The 13,252-nt window shown below is 48.6% G+C and overlaps 1 protein-coding gene across 5 annotated transcripts in view; it reads right to left on the bottom strand.

Moving 5' to 3' along the window:
• Positions 1 to 5,532: 5,532 nt before the first annotated feature.
• Positions 5,533 to 13,252, bottom strand: part of GTF2H3 (general transcription factor IIH subunit 3) — a 29,183-nt gene continuing 21,463 nt past the window's right edge. For 2 of the 5 annotated variants that reach the window (XM_078858854.1, XM_078858858.1), the window contains exons 12-13: positions 13,010 to 13,046; positions 8,666 to 10,672 (exon numbers count right to left, since the gene is read on the bottom strand). In XM_078858854.1, the coding sequence (XP_078714980.1) occupies positions 10,522 to 10,672; positions 13,010 to 13,046 (188 nt within the window). In that variant the 3' untranslated portion in view covers positions 8,666 to 10,521. Of the gene's footprint in view, positions 6,877 to 8,665; positions 10,673 to 13,009; positions 13,047 to 13,252 lie in introns of those variants that run through there. The other 3 variants (XM_078858856.1, XR_013637089.1, XM_078858857.1) reach the window with 3 other exon arrangements.

Here is a 13,252-nt window from a genome sequence, read left to right on the forward strand (position 1 = left end):
GAGACACCGCGCGGGGTCGGCCCCCCCAGAGCGCGCGGTGCGTGCGGAGCGCGATCGCGAGGAGCCACGCGGCGCGACCCGCGGCGAGCAGCAGCGCGCAGAGACTCATCACGGAGAGGCATCCCCACGTGGCGCTCATCCCCAGCCCCGGGACGGCGGTGGGGACACTGCGCACGCAGCGCTCACTCACAGAGCGCGCGGACGGACGGACGAGCTCCCCGCAGTGTCCGGGCGGGGATTGCCCACCACGCACACTCGGCGAGGACGGCACGCAGAGGGGGGTTTAGGGAGAATTGACGAAGCGCACACGCAGAGCAGGAACCGCCCATATATATAACAGGAGGCAAAGATCACCGGTGTAGCCTCAATACACTTTTGGGGCAAGTGCCTTTAGAGAGCACCTGTGAAGGCCAGAACGGCACTCCAGCGGGTGGGTGGCCAGCACCACGCCCGTGCCGCCTTTGTCTCCCTCGTGACGATGTTTACACACCGCACCAGGTACTCATTTGAGGCTGAGTCGCCCTAGGGGAGGCTTATAACAGGTTCAAATATTCGTCACTGTTCTTGGCAGTGAACAGGAATCGAAATCGGGTTGCCGGTTTCCTAGCGCATTGCGCTAACCATTACACCACCACTCCCCACAGCTCCCCCATACACATATACCCAGGAACCCCCATTCGCTATACGTGGCTGGTCGTCACACGTGCCACTTTGGCTGCACTTAAGAGGGCACAGGAAGTCAGTCCCCCTGTAGAGAGGAAGGTCCCAGGTGGTTTTAGTTAATACTAATGACCGCCAGATGCGCCGATTGCACTCCCAAAAGTACCAAATTGCTCCAGTCATGATACATTAAGGAGCGGTTTAACATACCGTCACTCATGCAGGCTACACATTAAAATGTTGCACCATCCGCAACATACGGAGGCTCAGGCATATGCAGATGCTTTCACCCGATTAATGGGCGTTTATCCACGCGAGAGGAAACCGGATCAACCAGAGAAAACCCTCATGGTGCAGAAGGGTCAGATGATAATTATACTTTTGGGTTCTTTCGGTAAAGTCACGTAGGTAGAAAAAAAATAGATCACGACGTTTCGATCGCAACACAAGCAATCGTCATCAGGTGAGACTACAGCAAAAAAAACTGCTGTAGTAGACGAGAGCTGCCGTGGCACGAGGTTATATAGGTATCGGCGGTAGGGGGGAGAGAGAAGGGGGGGAGGGGCGGGGCAGAAAGTGGGACCCCGCAGCAGCACCGGGTGAGAGATCTGCTGAGAGGCCCCGCAAGCAGCACCTGAGTCACTGGGGGAGAGATCCGAGAGAGGCACAGAGAGAGACAAGGAGTCGGAAATAACAGCTGACATAGGCAGGTAGGATGGAAACATCACAGTCAGTTAAGACTTTACCTGGTTAATAATGTCCTTCCAATGATTGCTCAGTTTGTACCCATCTTCTCGGTTGAAGTTGTGTCTGTTTATATATCTGGATGGCTTCATGAACAAATCTCTAATAGCCGGTGGGTTTGCAGAGTACCTTCGTCTTGGAAAAGTCAATTTCGTGTGAACCCACTGCGTTAAAACAATGATCAGCAACGGCAGAGGTATTGGTCCTACCGTGTTTCAGATCCGACTTGTGTTCGCGAACACGGTCCGAGACATGTCGTTTCATTTCTCCAATGTAACTGCTGCCGCAGCCACAACTTAGTTTGTAGACACGAGGGTATTGCATGTCAGGAATGACATCCTTTACAGATGGGATCAAATCACGGATTTTGTGTACTGTGTTGAAACGAACCTGGATCTTGTGTTTGTTTAAGATTTTGGAAATATTTTGGTAACCCCTGCTATATATGGCAAAGTGATGGTATTGGTTGGATCCTCAGATGTTTGTCTCCCCATGGCTGGGGAGACAGCTTTGCGGATTGTACGGTCAGAATATCCATTCATCCTGAGGGCTTGGTGTACGTACTCCAGCTCACTAGCTAGGTGGTGCTGGTCGGAGATGCAATGGGCCCTATGGTGTAGTGTTTTGATGAGGGAATTCTTCTGGGCTTGATGGTGGTGGGAGTCAGGCTTTAGATATGCCCTGCCCCCCCCTTCTCTCTCCCCCTACCGCCGATACCTATATAACCTCGTGCCACGGCAGCTCTCTTGCTGTAGTTCTCACCTGATGACGATTGCTTGTGTTGCGATCGAAACGTCGTGATCTATTATTTTTCTACCTACGTGACTTTACCGAAAGAACCAAAAAGTATGGATTCCTGCAGTCACGAAAGCTTCAAATCAAGATAATTATAATTCGTCCACACTTGGGCTGTTGCCGCCTTCTACTGGCAAGCCAGGGTAGGGCACCTCGACACCCACGAGAAGGAAGTTTCACTACACGTGTGATCCACCAGCCCTCGTCACCTCCACGGAGTTTAATTACAGGCCCTTTTGTGATAACCATCTAGTGCTTTGCTCCTGTGGTGCGCATCACTCCCATTGTTGCTGTAAGCCGACTGCTGCCAACCGCCAAGTTGCATCGTTATCAGCAAAGATCTCGCATATGATTCTTATGGCGGTACCCCGGGGTACCAAATAATACAAAATGGCCGCGGCAATAAAATATTTTATTTCTGGGACACTATTTTTTCCCAGGGGTGTACTTAACTCCGCGACTGGGGTACCAATCAATCCGAAATTAGCGGTACTCCGCGATGTCAAAACGTCAAACAGCATTAAAAAAATCCGTTATCGAAAATGCAACTTTGAATAGTGCATCGTGTCCAGCTCGTCGAGATGAGTCGATTGCCGCATCGCCGACCATCAACAGACTAGAAATGACTGCATCACGGACATATAGCCTGTAAACAAACGGAAGTACTATTAACGAGTAGCGCCTATGAAAGGCAGCACGGTGCACGAGGGGGTGGGAGGCTCAGCATCACGCCCTTTTGTCAACCAAGTGACGATGTTTACACACCGCACCAGGTACTCAATTGATGCCGAGTCGACCTAGGGCAGGCCCCAGGACCGGTTCAGATAATTGTAACTGGTGTTGGCCGTAAGCAGGAATCGAACTCGGGTTTCCGAGTTCGTAGCGCAGCGTGCTAACCTCTGCACAGCGCACAGTCTGAGCTAAACACAGCTGGTACCATTCATCAATGAATTCACTCAATTATAAGTCCTCCTTTACCACATCTCATCTCCCTAGCCTGTCAGGCTCCCTCTCTCTAGCCAGCCAAACAGAAGCTGCTTGGGCATCCAGTGGCTGGGCATGTGGCTACATGACCCAGCCAACTCATTCTCGCCTGCTGGCAGCTCACTACGTCCACAACTATCAAGTCTCCGAGCTTCTACCGTAATCTAATCTGGTTAAATCAATCTCGAACGTTTCAAGCTGGCACACATGTTCAATGCTGTCAAACAATATTTGGAGCTTTGGGTGGTGGCTGGCTTATACACTGCCCTGTAATTGGGACTCCTCCACCCTGTAGACCAATACACGGTAACTCAAGAAGTTATCGGGGTTTGATGACACCTGACACATCTTCTATAAACATATAAAAGGGAAATTTGTGAATGTGTCTGTTCAAAATGTTTAGCGTACCTCCCGACATGCAACAAACTGGAAATTTGCCTGTACACCATGCAAAAATTATAAAAATAGATTTTTGTATTTTGGGGGGGGCGCGCAATAATGGATATATTTTGCACGCAAGTGAGCGGTGACGTCACATCTGTTGTCACCCGCATGTGGAAGCGTGACGCAGTGTGCCTGCTGACGTCACGCATCCTCCCCCCCCAACCCTCCGCGGAGGCCGTGTATCCCGCACAAATGCGCGGCTGGGGGAGGGAAAATAGGTAACAAACTTTAAATTTACCATGTGGCTAGCTCCCATACTGTACACAATGTAAAATGCATAAAAATTACTTTTGTATTTTGGGGGGGGGGGGGGGGGGAAATGATAAGCAGGTGTTTTTCTTTGGAGGGGCTGATGGAAAGGTATCACCACCTCTTTATAGCAAGCTCCTGGTGCAGAAGTCTCCAACCACTCAGCGAATGAGTAGAAATGTCCAGGTCATCAGCAAATGTAACATGGCTGACCGGTAAGAAGCCATTCCTTGACCACACTGGGCATTTTGCTAAAATACATCCATTTAACCCTGAAATATACTTTAGGGGTCCTACCGATTTCCCATAAACACAAAAACAATTCCGGCCATTAGTTAATTACGATTGCGCAGTGCCAATTGGGTAGGGTGGCCACCTGTCCGTGTTTGACCAGAACAGTCTTGTAATTTGATCCGTGTTCTGGTGGGAAGAGTTGATTTATACCGAGATCAGGTGGTGTTCTTTTGAGCTTCAGGACAGTTTTCTGTGTCGGGGTTGCCGTGTGATGTCACGCAATGCGAAATCTACATGTGCTGGGTGGCGGAATTGGTTGATCGGTGCCACACGAGGCCTTGCTGGCATGGCGAGTACTGGCCCGGGGTAGCTCCCGCCTCTGGTAGGCCATCATAGCTGGTCTTGGTTAGCAACTCCTCCGGGGGCGCGTCGCGTGGCCCTCTTAATACGCCGCCGGGCCTGGCTGCAGACTCGATGGGCCCGCCTCCGGCAGGTCTCCATCTCTTCCTCATTGTCCTCATTCCCTGTATAGGACAGTCCTTCCCCCGAGCACGGCAGCTCCTGGGAGGTACTTCTCCACCTGGTGTGCCCAGCTCGGTGGCAATCGAACCCAAAAGTTGTGGGTTCCAGCAGGACACAACGCCTCCCCGTTTCTCCGCACGTCCACTCCCCAGTTCGCCCTCTGCCTCCCCTTTCCTGGTTCCCGCCCACTCTGGGCCCTAGCTTCCAGATTCGCTACCGAACAGGAGGGGTCGTGCGGGACTCGTCAGCGCCGATCATATCACCCAGACTTTCCCATTCCAAACCCACCCCTCCTCCCTTAAACCCCTCAACTGCCCGTTAACTGCTAATTAGCTTTTGAATTAATCCCAGCGAGAAGTAGTCGTTCTCACAGGCTTTGGACCCGGCCATTTCCTTCATTCTGCTGGGGACCACCACGTGTATTATCAACATTGAGCCTCGTACATTCGGAAAACACATAGTCAGGCCTCCAACTTGGGAGTGACTTGCTTAAAGACTTTTGTCCTGGGTGTGGGGAATGACGGTCCTAACATAGACCAAGTGGCAGAGAGAGATCCGTAAACAATGTGTATTTCACATTGAGCTTGTCCCTGCGTAGTAAACGGGGATTTCCAAAGGTTCCTTTGTGTTTGTGTGCTTATCTACATCTGCATGGCTGCATTATATGCATGGCATCTTTGGCACACGCAGGTGTGTGATGATGACGTTAATCATGTGAGAGCTGTGCCTCCTGGGGGGCGCACCTGCCCTGCTGCCCACATTAGCAGGTAAATGGTGCAGGCTTGAGCACAGGTCATGGTCCGCTCGGTGGTCTATGGCTCCACAGACGTTTGCCGGGGAGGTGAGCGGGGTGTATCGGTTGCATCAACTCTCAGCCCGAGTTAAGCTCGTTCTTCAGTAAAAACTTGAAAATTTATCAAACTCACAAAAGTATGCAATCGGTCAACTACAATAAATGATATGTACACAGTTTTCACAGTTGAAAGGAATTATCTTGAATGCGATTACTCTCCGTTAAATCGCCGGTGTGTAACCCAGCCTCTTACCGACCCCAGCCGAACAGCAGACCGCCCGCCCCGGGTCTTCTCCCTGTCCGTGGGCTCCCAACACTCCTACTTTTAACCCCCCCCCCCAACACTGCTCGTCACGTAGGCCACCCGTCTCCCCCTAGCCCCTCCACATGAAACCTTGCCTCATTAACTTCAACATTCTGTAGCCCTGGGTGGCCGTTTTGAGAGATATCGCAACTGCGAGGTGCGCTGCATCGTGTCAACCTCGCTGCGAGCCCTGTTGACCTCCCCTCTTCAGTAACCCCCCACCACACTATTCTCCAACTTATCGCTGGCCCCCTCGCTGAGGCAACCTCAATGCTATTCTAAGTGCTGCCCCTATCCGTGGCAGCACCGCAATGACTCCCAAATCAGTGCGACGACGTCACTGTACCTATTGGCCTATTTTAGGTTTACAAAAACGGTCACTGCATCGCGCACTCTCAGATGCGCTTCTGCGGCTGTCTGGAACACTCTTCCATCCCATATTAGTAAGCCACTGGAGCTACGAACCTTTAAATCTAAATTGAAAACTCATTTCTTTAGAACTGCCTTTTGTGTTTAGTTTGTCCTTCTCTGTACCTCCAATTAGCACGGTTGGCTACGCACGGTGCAAAAGAAGTTCAACATACATATGTTCTTTGGTTCTTTCGGTAAAGTCACGTAGGTATAAAATAAAATATATACCTACGTGACTTTACCGAAAGAACCAAAGAGTATGGATTCCTGCAGTCACGAAAGCTTCAAATGAAGATCATTCATATGTTGTTGTTGTTATTCACCAGCTAAATAAAATTTTGACATCAATTGGCTTATTTTATGGCTCAATACAACTGCACGTTACTGACAGACCGAGGCTGACTTTGAGAAATATGTCCGGGGTTGGTGAGTGGAACCTGCAGTAACCCCCAACACCTCCAAGGTGGTTCTTGCAAAGCACGTGTGGGTCACTTGTTGCATCTGTATGCCAAATGCATTTGTATGCCAAATGCAATAAATGTGCCTTTGCCAGCGGGGGAGGGACAGGGGTAAATCTGAAATAAGAATGTACACAATGCTTAACGTAGCGTCGTGTACGTATACACAGTGCACATCCACATTCTGTTGGCATGTCTAAGATGTCAGCCCAGATGGAAGTTTTGATTTCTTCTTCTTGGTTTTGAGTCCAAGAGGTAGAGCCAGCCGGAATGCTGTCCTGTATGTGCATAGTGATGTAACATAGTGATATATTTAGCAGTCAAGCATGTAGCATAGTGATGTATGTAGCATCGTGACGTATGAAGCAGTCATGTATGTAGCATCGTGATGTAACAAACATACATGTAGCATAGTGATGTAACATGATAGAAATAACAGTGAAATATGTAGCATAGGGATGTATGTAACATGGTGATACATGCAGGATAGTGGTGTATAATGCAGATATTTAGCGTGTATGTGCGATGTGCAGCTTTCAATGAAGGTGATAGGTTTATGAAGAACTAGTGTTAAGTAACTGGCGGTGCCCCGGCGAAAAAGACAAGACACACACATTGACTTACACACAGACATCGACCCACACACATCGAAACTTACACGCACACACACATATAAGGACTCACACACACAGACATCGACTTTAGACACACACACATCGACTCACACATACATATATAGATTCACACACACCTTGACCTACACACACATATGGACTTACAAAGACACTCATATGAGACACACACATGGACTGAGATGACTGGCTGATGCACCACCTGTGCCCCCTACTGTGCCAAATTTCTGTGCTTTAGCCACCCGGCACTCCGCTCGTCGTTGTGAGCGTCACTCCTCTGCCCTCCGTTGTTGTTGAAGGGCAACTGTGCCTTCAACTGCCAGCATCCTTCACGAGCCTCCTCCACATAGGCCGATCTTGACACCGCTTGTACCAATCATCGGCAAGTCCACTCAGCTCCACATCCTCTTGTACCACATCACTCCATCTCTTCTCTAGCCAGTGCCGCGTCCGTTTAGCCCCCTCGATCCGGCCGAACAAAAGTTGTTTAGGCATGCGGTGACTTGGCATGCGGGCTAACTGACCCAGCCAACGCAGCCTTGCCTGCCGGAGGAGCTCACCGATGAGACTGTGTCTAGATCTTTCAAGGATTTGTGAGCTCCTCACATAATCCAGCCTGGTTAAACCCAGGATGAATCGTAGGCAGGCCAGCCTAAATGTTTCTAACCGGCGAAGATCTTCCATTAGGGGGGTCCACGTTTCGCAAGCGTAGAGAAGGGAGGGAATGACTGTGGCCGAGAAGACCTGAAGCTTCGTGTGGAGCGACAGACAAGGTAGCTTCCACACAGCATTACGCAACCGATGAAAAGATAATGCCGCTCGACTGATTCGGAGTGAGACCTCTGCTGTTAAACCGGAGCCGGTCATAAGCACACTGCCCAGATATGGGAAACTCTCCACTCTCTCCACAACTGCCCCATCACCAATTGGGAGTTGTAGGGGTGAAGTGTCCGATGGTACAAAATACCCTGGCAGGTGCTTAGTTTTGGTGGGGCTGATGGTAAGGCCCCACCTCTTAGTGGCAAGCTCCAGGTTTAGCAGCAGCGCCTCCAACTCCTCCTCTGAGTGAGCAGCGATTACCAGATCATCGGCATACATAACATGGTTGAGCAATAGGGAGCCATCCCTTGACCGCATCCGGGCATCGATCAGCCTCCCATTATATCTGTACCAGATGGAAATTCCTCCCGTACAGCTATTGAAGGCCTCACGAACTACGTAATCAAAATAGATGTTAGATAATGTGGGAGCCAGAGGACATCCCTGTCGCACCCCAAGGTGTAAAGCTAATGGCTCTGACTCCCGGCCACATAGTTTTACCCAGGCCCGCTCACCATCATGAAGGTCTTTAATGATCGTGAGCAGAGGGTCAGGGAATCCGAAAGCACGAAGAACAACCTAGAGCCCAGGCCTACTGATGGTATCATAGGCCTTGACCAGCTCAATAAAGCAGAGATGTAGGTCTTGTTGGAATTCCCTACACCTCTGCTGTAGCAAACGGACAGAAAATATGGCATCCGTGCAGGACCGCCCTTTCCTGAAACCACATTGAGGCTCCACAAGCCTCTCCTCAGCGTGCCTAGCAAGGCGATGTTGAATAATCCTTGCCAGGACCTTTTCCGGCACACTGAGGAGTGAGATGCCCCTGTAGTTGTTACAGTCTGTGTGGTCCCCCTTCTTAAAGAGGGGGACCACCAAGGCATCCTTCCAGTCCTGCGGAACCCATCCAGTGGTCCAGACTGTTGTTATGATGTCATGTAGGGCAGTCTGTGCACAAACGCTACCCTCCCTCAGCATTTTGCTTGGGAGATCATCTCTGCCCGGTGCCTTTCCTGGTCTCAGACTCTGGATCGCCTTTAGTACTTCCTCAACAGATGGCACCTCAGCCAGCCACTCACAGGGGGTGACTTCTTCAAATATTTGGGGCACCGCAGCCTCCGCAGGGTCATCCCCACTTTGTCCCACGATGTTTCCCATGTTCAGGGTTTCCCCTCCCCCAGGACTTCACAGAAATGCTCAGCAAATCTGCAAACCTGCCACGCACACACAGCGACTAACACACACGCACATTGACTGACACACACATGCACATATCGACCCACACACACAAACACATCGACTTACACACACACATATGGACTCTCACACACACATAGACATCCACTTTAGATACAGACACATGGAGTTACACACACATATCGACGTACACACATACAGAGACTCACACACACACACATCGACTCACATACACATTGACCTAAACACACATATGTACTTACATACACACATATCGACTAAGACACACACACATGGACTTACACACACACATCGAGTGACACGCACACATCTATGGACTTACACACACATGTGAATTAACACACACACATTGACTGACACACACACATCGACATACACACACTCACTTCGACAGACACACAAACGCACATTGACTTACACACTCACATGGAGCCATGCACACACATCGACTACCACACACATCGACTAACACACACACACAGCGACTGATACATACACATGGACTGACACGCACACTTGGACTGAGAACAACAACAACCGCCATTCGCCACTAAGTGGCGGTGACGTCACCACGACGCTTGTGCCAGGCTGATACACACACACACATAGACGTACGCACACGCATGGACCTACACGCACATACATATGGACTCAAACACACACACATCGACTCACACACACATACATCGACGTGCACAGCAGTCCCCGATGATGGCACAGCTATTAGCATCGCAGTACTATGTATCACTAAATAGCATGATGTGAGCAATCGAAACAATGGAAATGAATTGAAGATATAAGCTAGAATAAGTCGACATTATAGAGCAGCAGTATGCGCAGGTAAGTTAAGAAGCAGGCTACAGTCTAGATTATAGACCTCCAGGATGCAGACTCAATGACATAGGCATCACAAGAGTTGACATAATAAGCTGGGAATATGGTCAGCAGCTGAAAAATCCGGATACAGTCTACATGAAAGGCTGGCACTACCCTGAGTGAGATAAAGAAGCAGGCAACATTATACAGTGGCATACACTCTAAATGGCCAAAATAAATATTAACAGTGGAAATAATAGAGTGGCAGTGCACTGACGTTAATTAAGAAGCAGGCAGCAGGCCACATGACAAGACTGCCAGTACACTGGCTCAGCCTCATGAAAACATACCTAACTAAAAAAATGAGCTACTTTATATTGAAATCTAAGTTGTCTACACACAAACATTATTAAAGTAATATTTGCAAACAAAATTGTTTCATAATAGTAAACGATCTACGTGAGTTATTCGTGAAAGAAGCAATACAATTGTAACGAGCATTGCCGTGGTGAGGCCTAGTCCCGTGCAGAGCCTGCGTACTTGCCTAGATTGCCCAGCCGGCCGAGGTGCCTCCCTGGCAGGCTGTGGGCTGTGCCGCGACACCCCCCCCACCATGAATAATAATGCGAAAGCACTATAACATATACATATAGGGACTTTATAGTAGTAACTGCACGCATGTTGGTAGGGGGGGGGGGGACATAAGACTGTGAGGAATTAACCTCAGCGTTGTGTGTATTTGGTGCATTTTTATCGCGAATTGAAATGTGTGCCGATCATGTGTGCGTTGCTAGGGGCAACCCCTGTCAGCAGTTAAAAGTATAATTTTATAAATACGTAGTGAGGGAAAAAAGTATTTGATCCCCTGCTGATTTTGTACGTTTGCCCACTGACAAAGAAATGATCAGTCTATAATTTTAATGGTAGGTTTATTTGAACAGTGAGAGACAGAATAACAACAAAAAAATCCAGAAAAACGCATGTCAAAAATGTTATAAATTGATTTGCATTTTAATGAGGGAAATAAGTATTTGACCCCCTCTCAATAAGAAAGATTTCTGGCTCCCAGTTGTCTTTTATACAGGAAACGAGCTGAGATTAGGAGCACACTCCAAACTCTCCACCATGGCCAAGACCAAAGAGCTCTCCAAGGGTGTCAGGGACAAGATTGTAGACCTACACAAGGCTGGAATGGGCTACAAGACCATCGCCAAGCAGCTTGGTGAGAAGGTGACAACAGTTGGTGTGATTATTCGCAAATGGAAGAAACACAAAAGACCTGTCAATCTCCCTCGGCCTGGGGCTCCATGCAAGATCTCACCTCGTGGAGTTGCAATGATCATGAGAACGGTGAGGAATCAGCCCAGAGCTACACGGAAGGATCTTGTCAATGATCTCAAGGCAGCTGGGACCATAGTCACCAAGAAAACAGTTGGTAACACACTACGCCGTGAAGGACTGAAATGCTGCAGCGACCGCAATGTCCCCCTGCTCAAGAAAGCACATATACATGCCCGTCTGAAGTTTTCCAATGAACATCTGAATGATTCAGAGGACAACTGGGTGAAAGTGTTGTGGTCAGATGAGACCAAGATGGAGCTCTTTGGCATCAACTCAACTCGCCGTGTTTGGAGGAGGAGGAATGCTGCCTATGACCCCAAGAACACCATCCCCACCGTCAAACATGGAGGTGGAAACATTATGCTTTGGGGGTGTTTTTCTGCTAAGGGGAAAGGACAACTTCACCGCATCAAAGAAACGATGGACGGGGCCATGTACCGTCAAATCTTGGGTGAGAACCTCCTTCCCTCAGCCAGGGCATTGAAAATGGGTCGTGGATGGGTATTCCAGCATGACAATGACCCAGAACACACGACCAAGGCAACAAAAGAGTGGCTCAAGAAGAAGCACATTAAGGTCCTGGAGTGGCCTAGCCAATCTCCAGACCTTAACCCCATAGAAAATCTGTGGAGGGACCTGAAGGTTCGAGTTGCCAAACGTCAGCCTCGAAACCTTAATGACTTGGAGAAGATCTGCAAAGAGGAGTGGGACAAAATCCCTCCTGAGATGTGTGCAAACCTGGTGGCCAACTACAAGAAACGTCTGACCTCTGTGATTGCCAACAAGGGTTTTGCCACCAAGTACTAAGTCATGTTTTGCAGAGGGTTCAAATACTTATTTCCCTCATTAAAATGCAAATCAATGTATAACATTTTTGACATGCGTTTTTCTGGATTTTGTTGTTGTTGTTATTCTGTCTCTCACTGTTCAAATACACCTACCATTAAAATTATAGACTGATCATTTCTTTGTCAGTGGGCAAACGTACAAAATCAGCAGGGGATCAAATACTTTTTTCCCTCACTGTATAATACTAATGTGTGCGACTTACCTTGTAGAGTGTGCAGGCGAATAAAGAACCACACACACCTCTGGCGATGGCGCGTGTGGATTGCTAGGGGCTAACCTTGTGGGTGTTGTGCGCAAGTGCAGCCTGCTGCGTTGTCGCTGCAGAAGCGGCGAACGGAAATAAATAATACCAAAACTAAATATATAAATAAAGAAAAATCGCCCCGAAACACTATTTAAACTAATTTCAAGGTGACGGACGTGAAAAAAAGCGCTTGCCAACCGCGGGGCTTACGGCGTGGTACCTGGCAAAATATTTTTTATGTAAACCCCACCGTTTGAGAGCCAAATCCCTCGCAAGCGCGTGAACACACACAAACAAAAAATGACATTTATACATAAGATGAGACATGACATAGTACGTGACACGGTACGTGGCATGTTCATGAAATATTTGCACACGAGAGAAAAAAAAACTAATTATGCATTGTCAATAACAATAATATTGTACCTTTTGGAAATATTACAGTTTAAAAAAACTAGAACTCTGTCATGATGTGCAGTTGGGAACACTTACTCGCAAGTTGTGCAGATTGGGCTAAAGGTGCAGAAAACTGCAGGGCAGAGGGAGGGAGGAAACACAAATGGACTTAACACATTAAACAAACGTGTGTTATGGTTTATCGTCCTCGAGTGGCAGATCGCTATTTCTTCTGCACTTCGAGATGAAGGCCTCTGCATAATGATGTCATCCCTTACAATCCCACTGTGTCACAATCCATCTAGCTTCTGGAAACTAGCTGATCTCACAGCTCCAACT

Source organism: Lampetra fluviatilis, chromosome 8 (assembly GCF_964198595.1).
Source record: "Lampetra fluviatilis chromosome 8, kcLamFluv1.1, whole genome shotgun sequence".
Lineage (NCBI taxonomy): Eukaryota > Metazoa > Chordata > Hyperoartia > Petromyzontiformes > Petromyzontidae > Lampetra > Lampetra fluviatilis.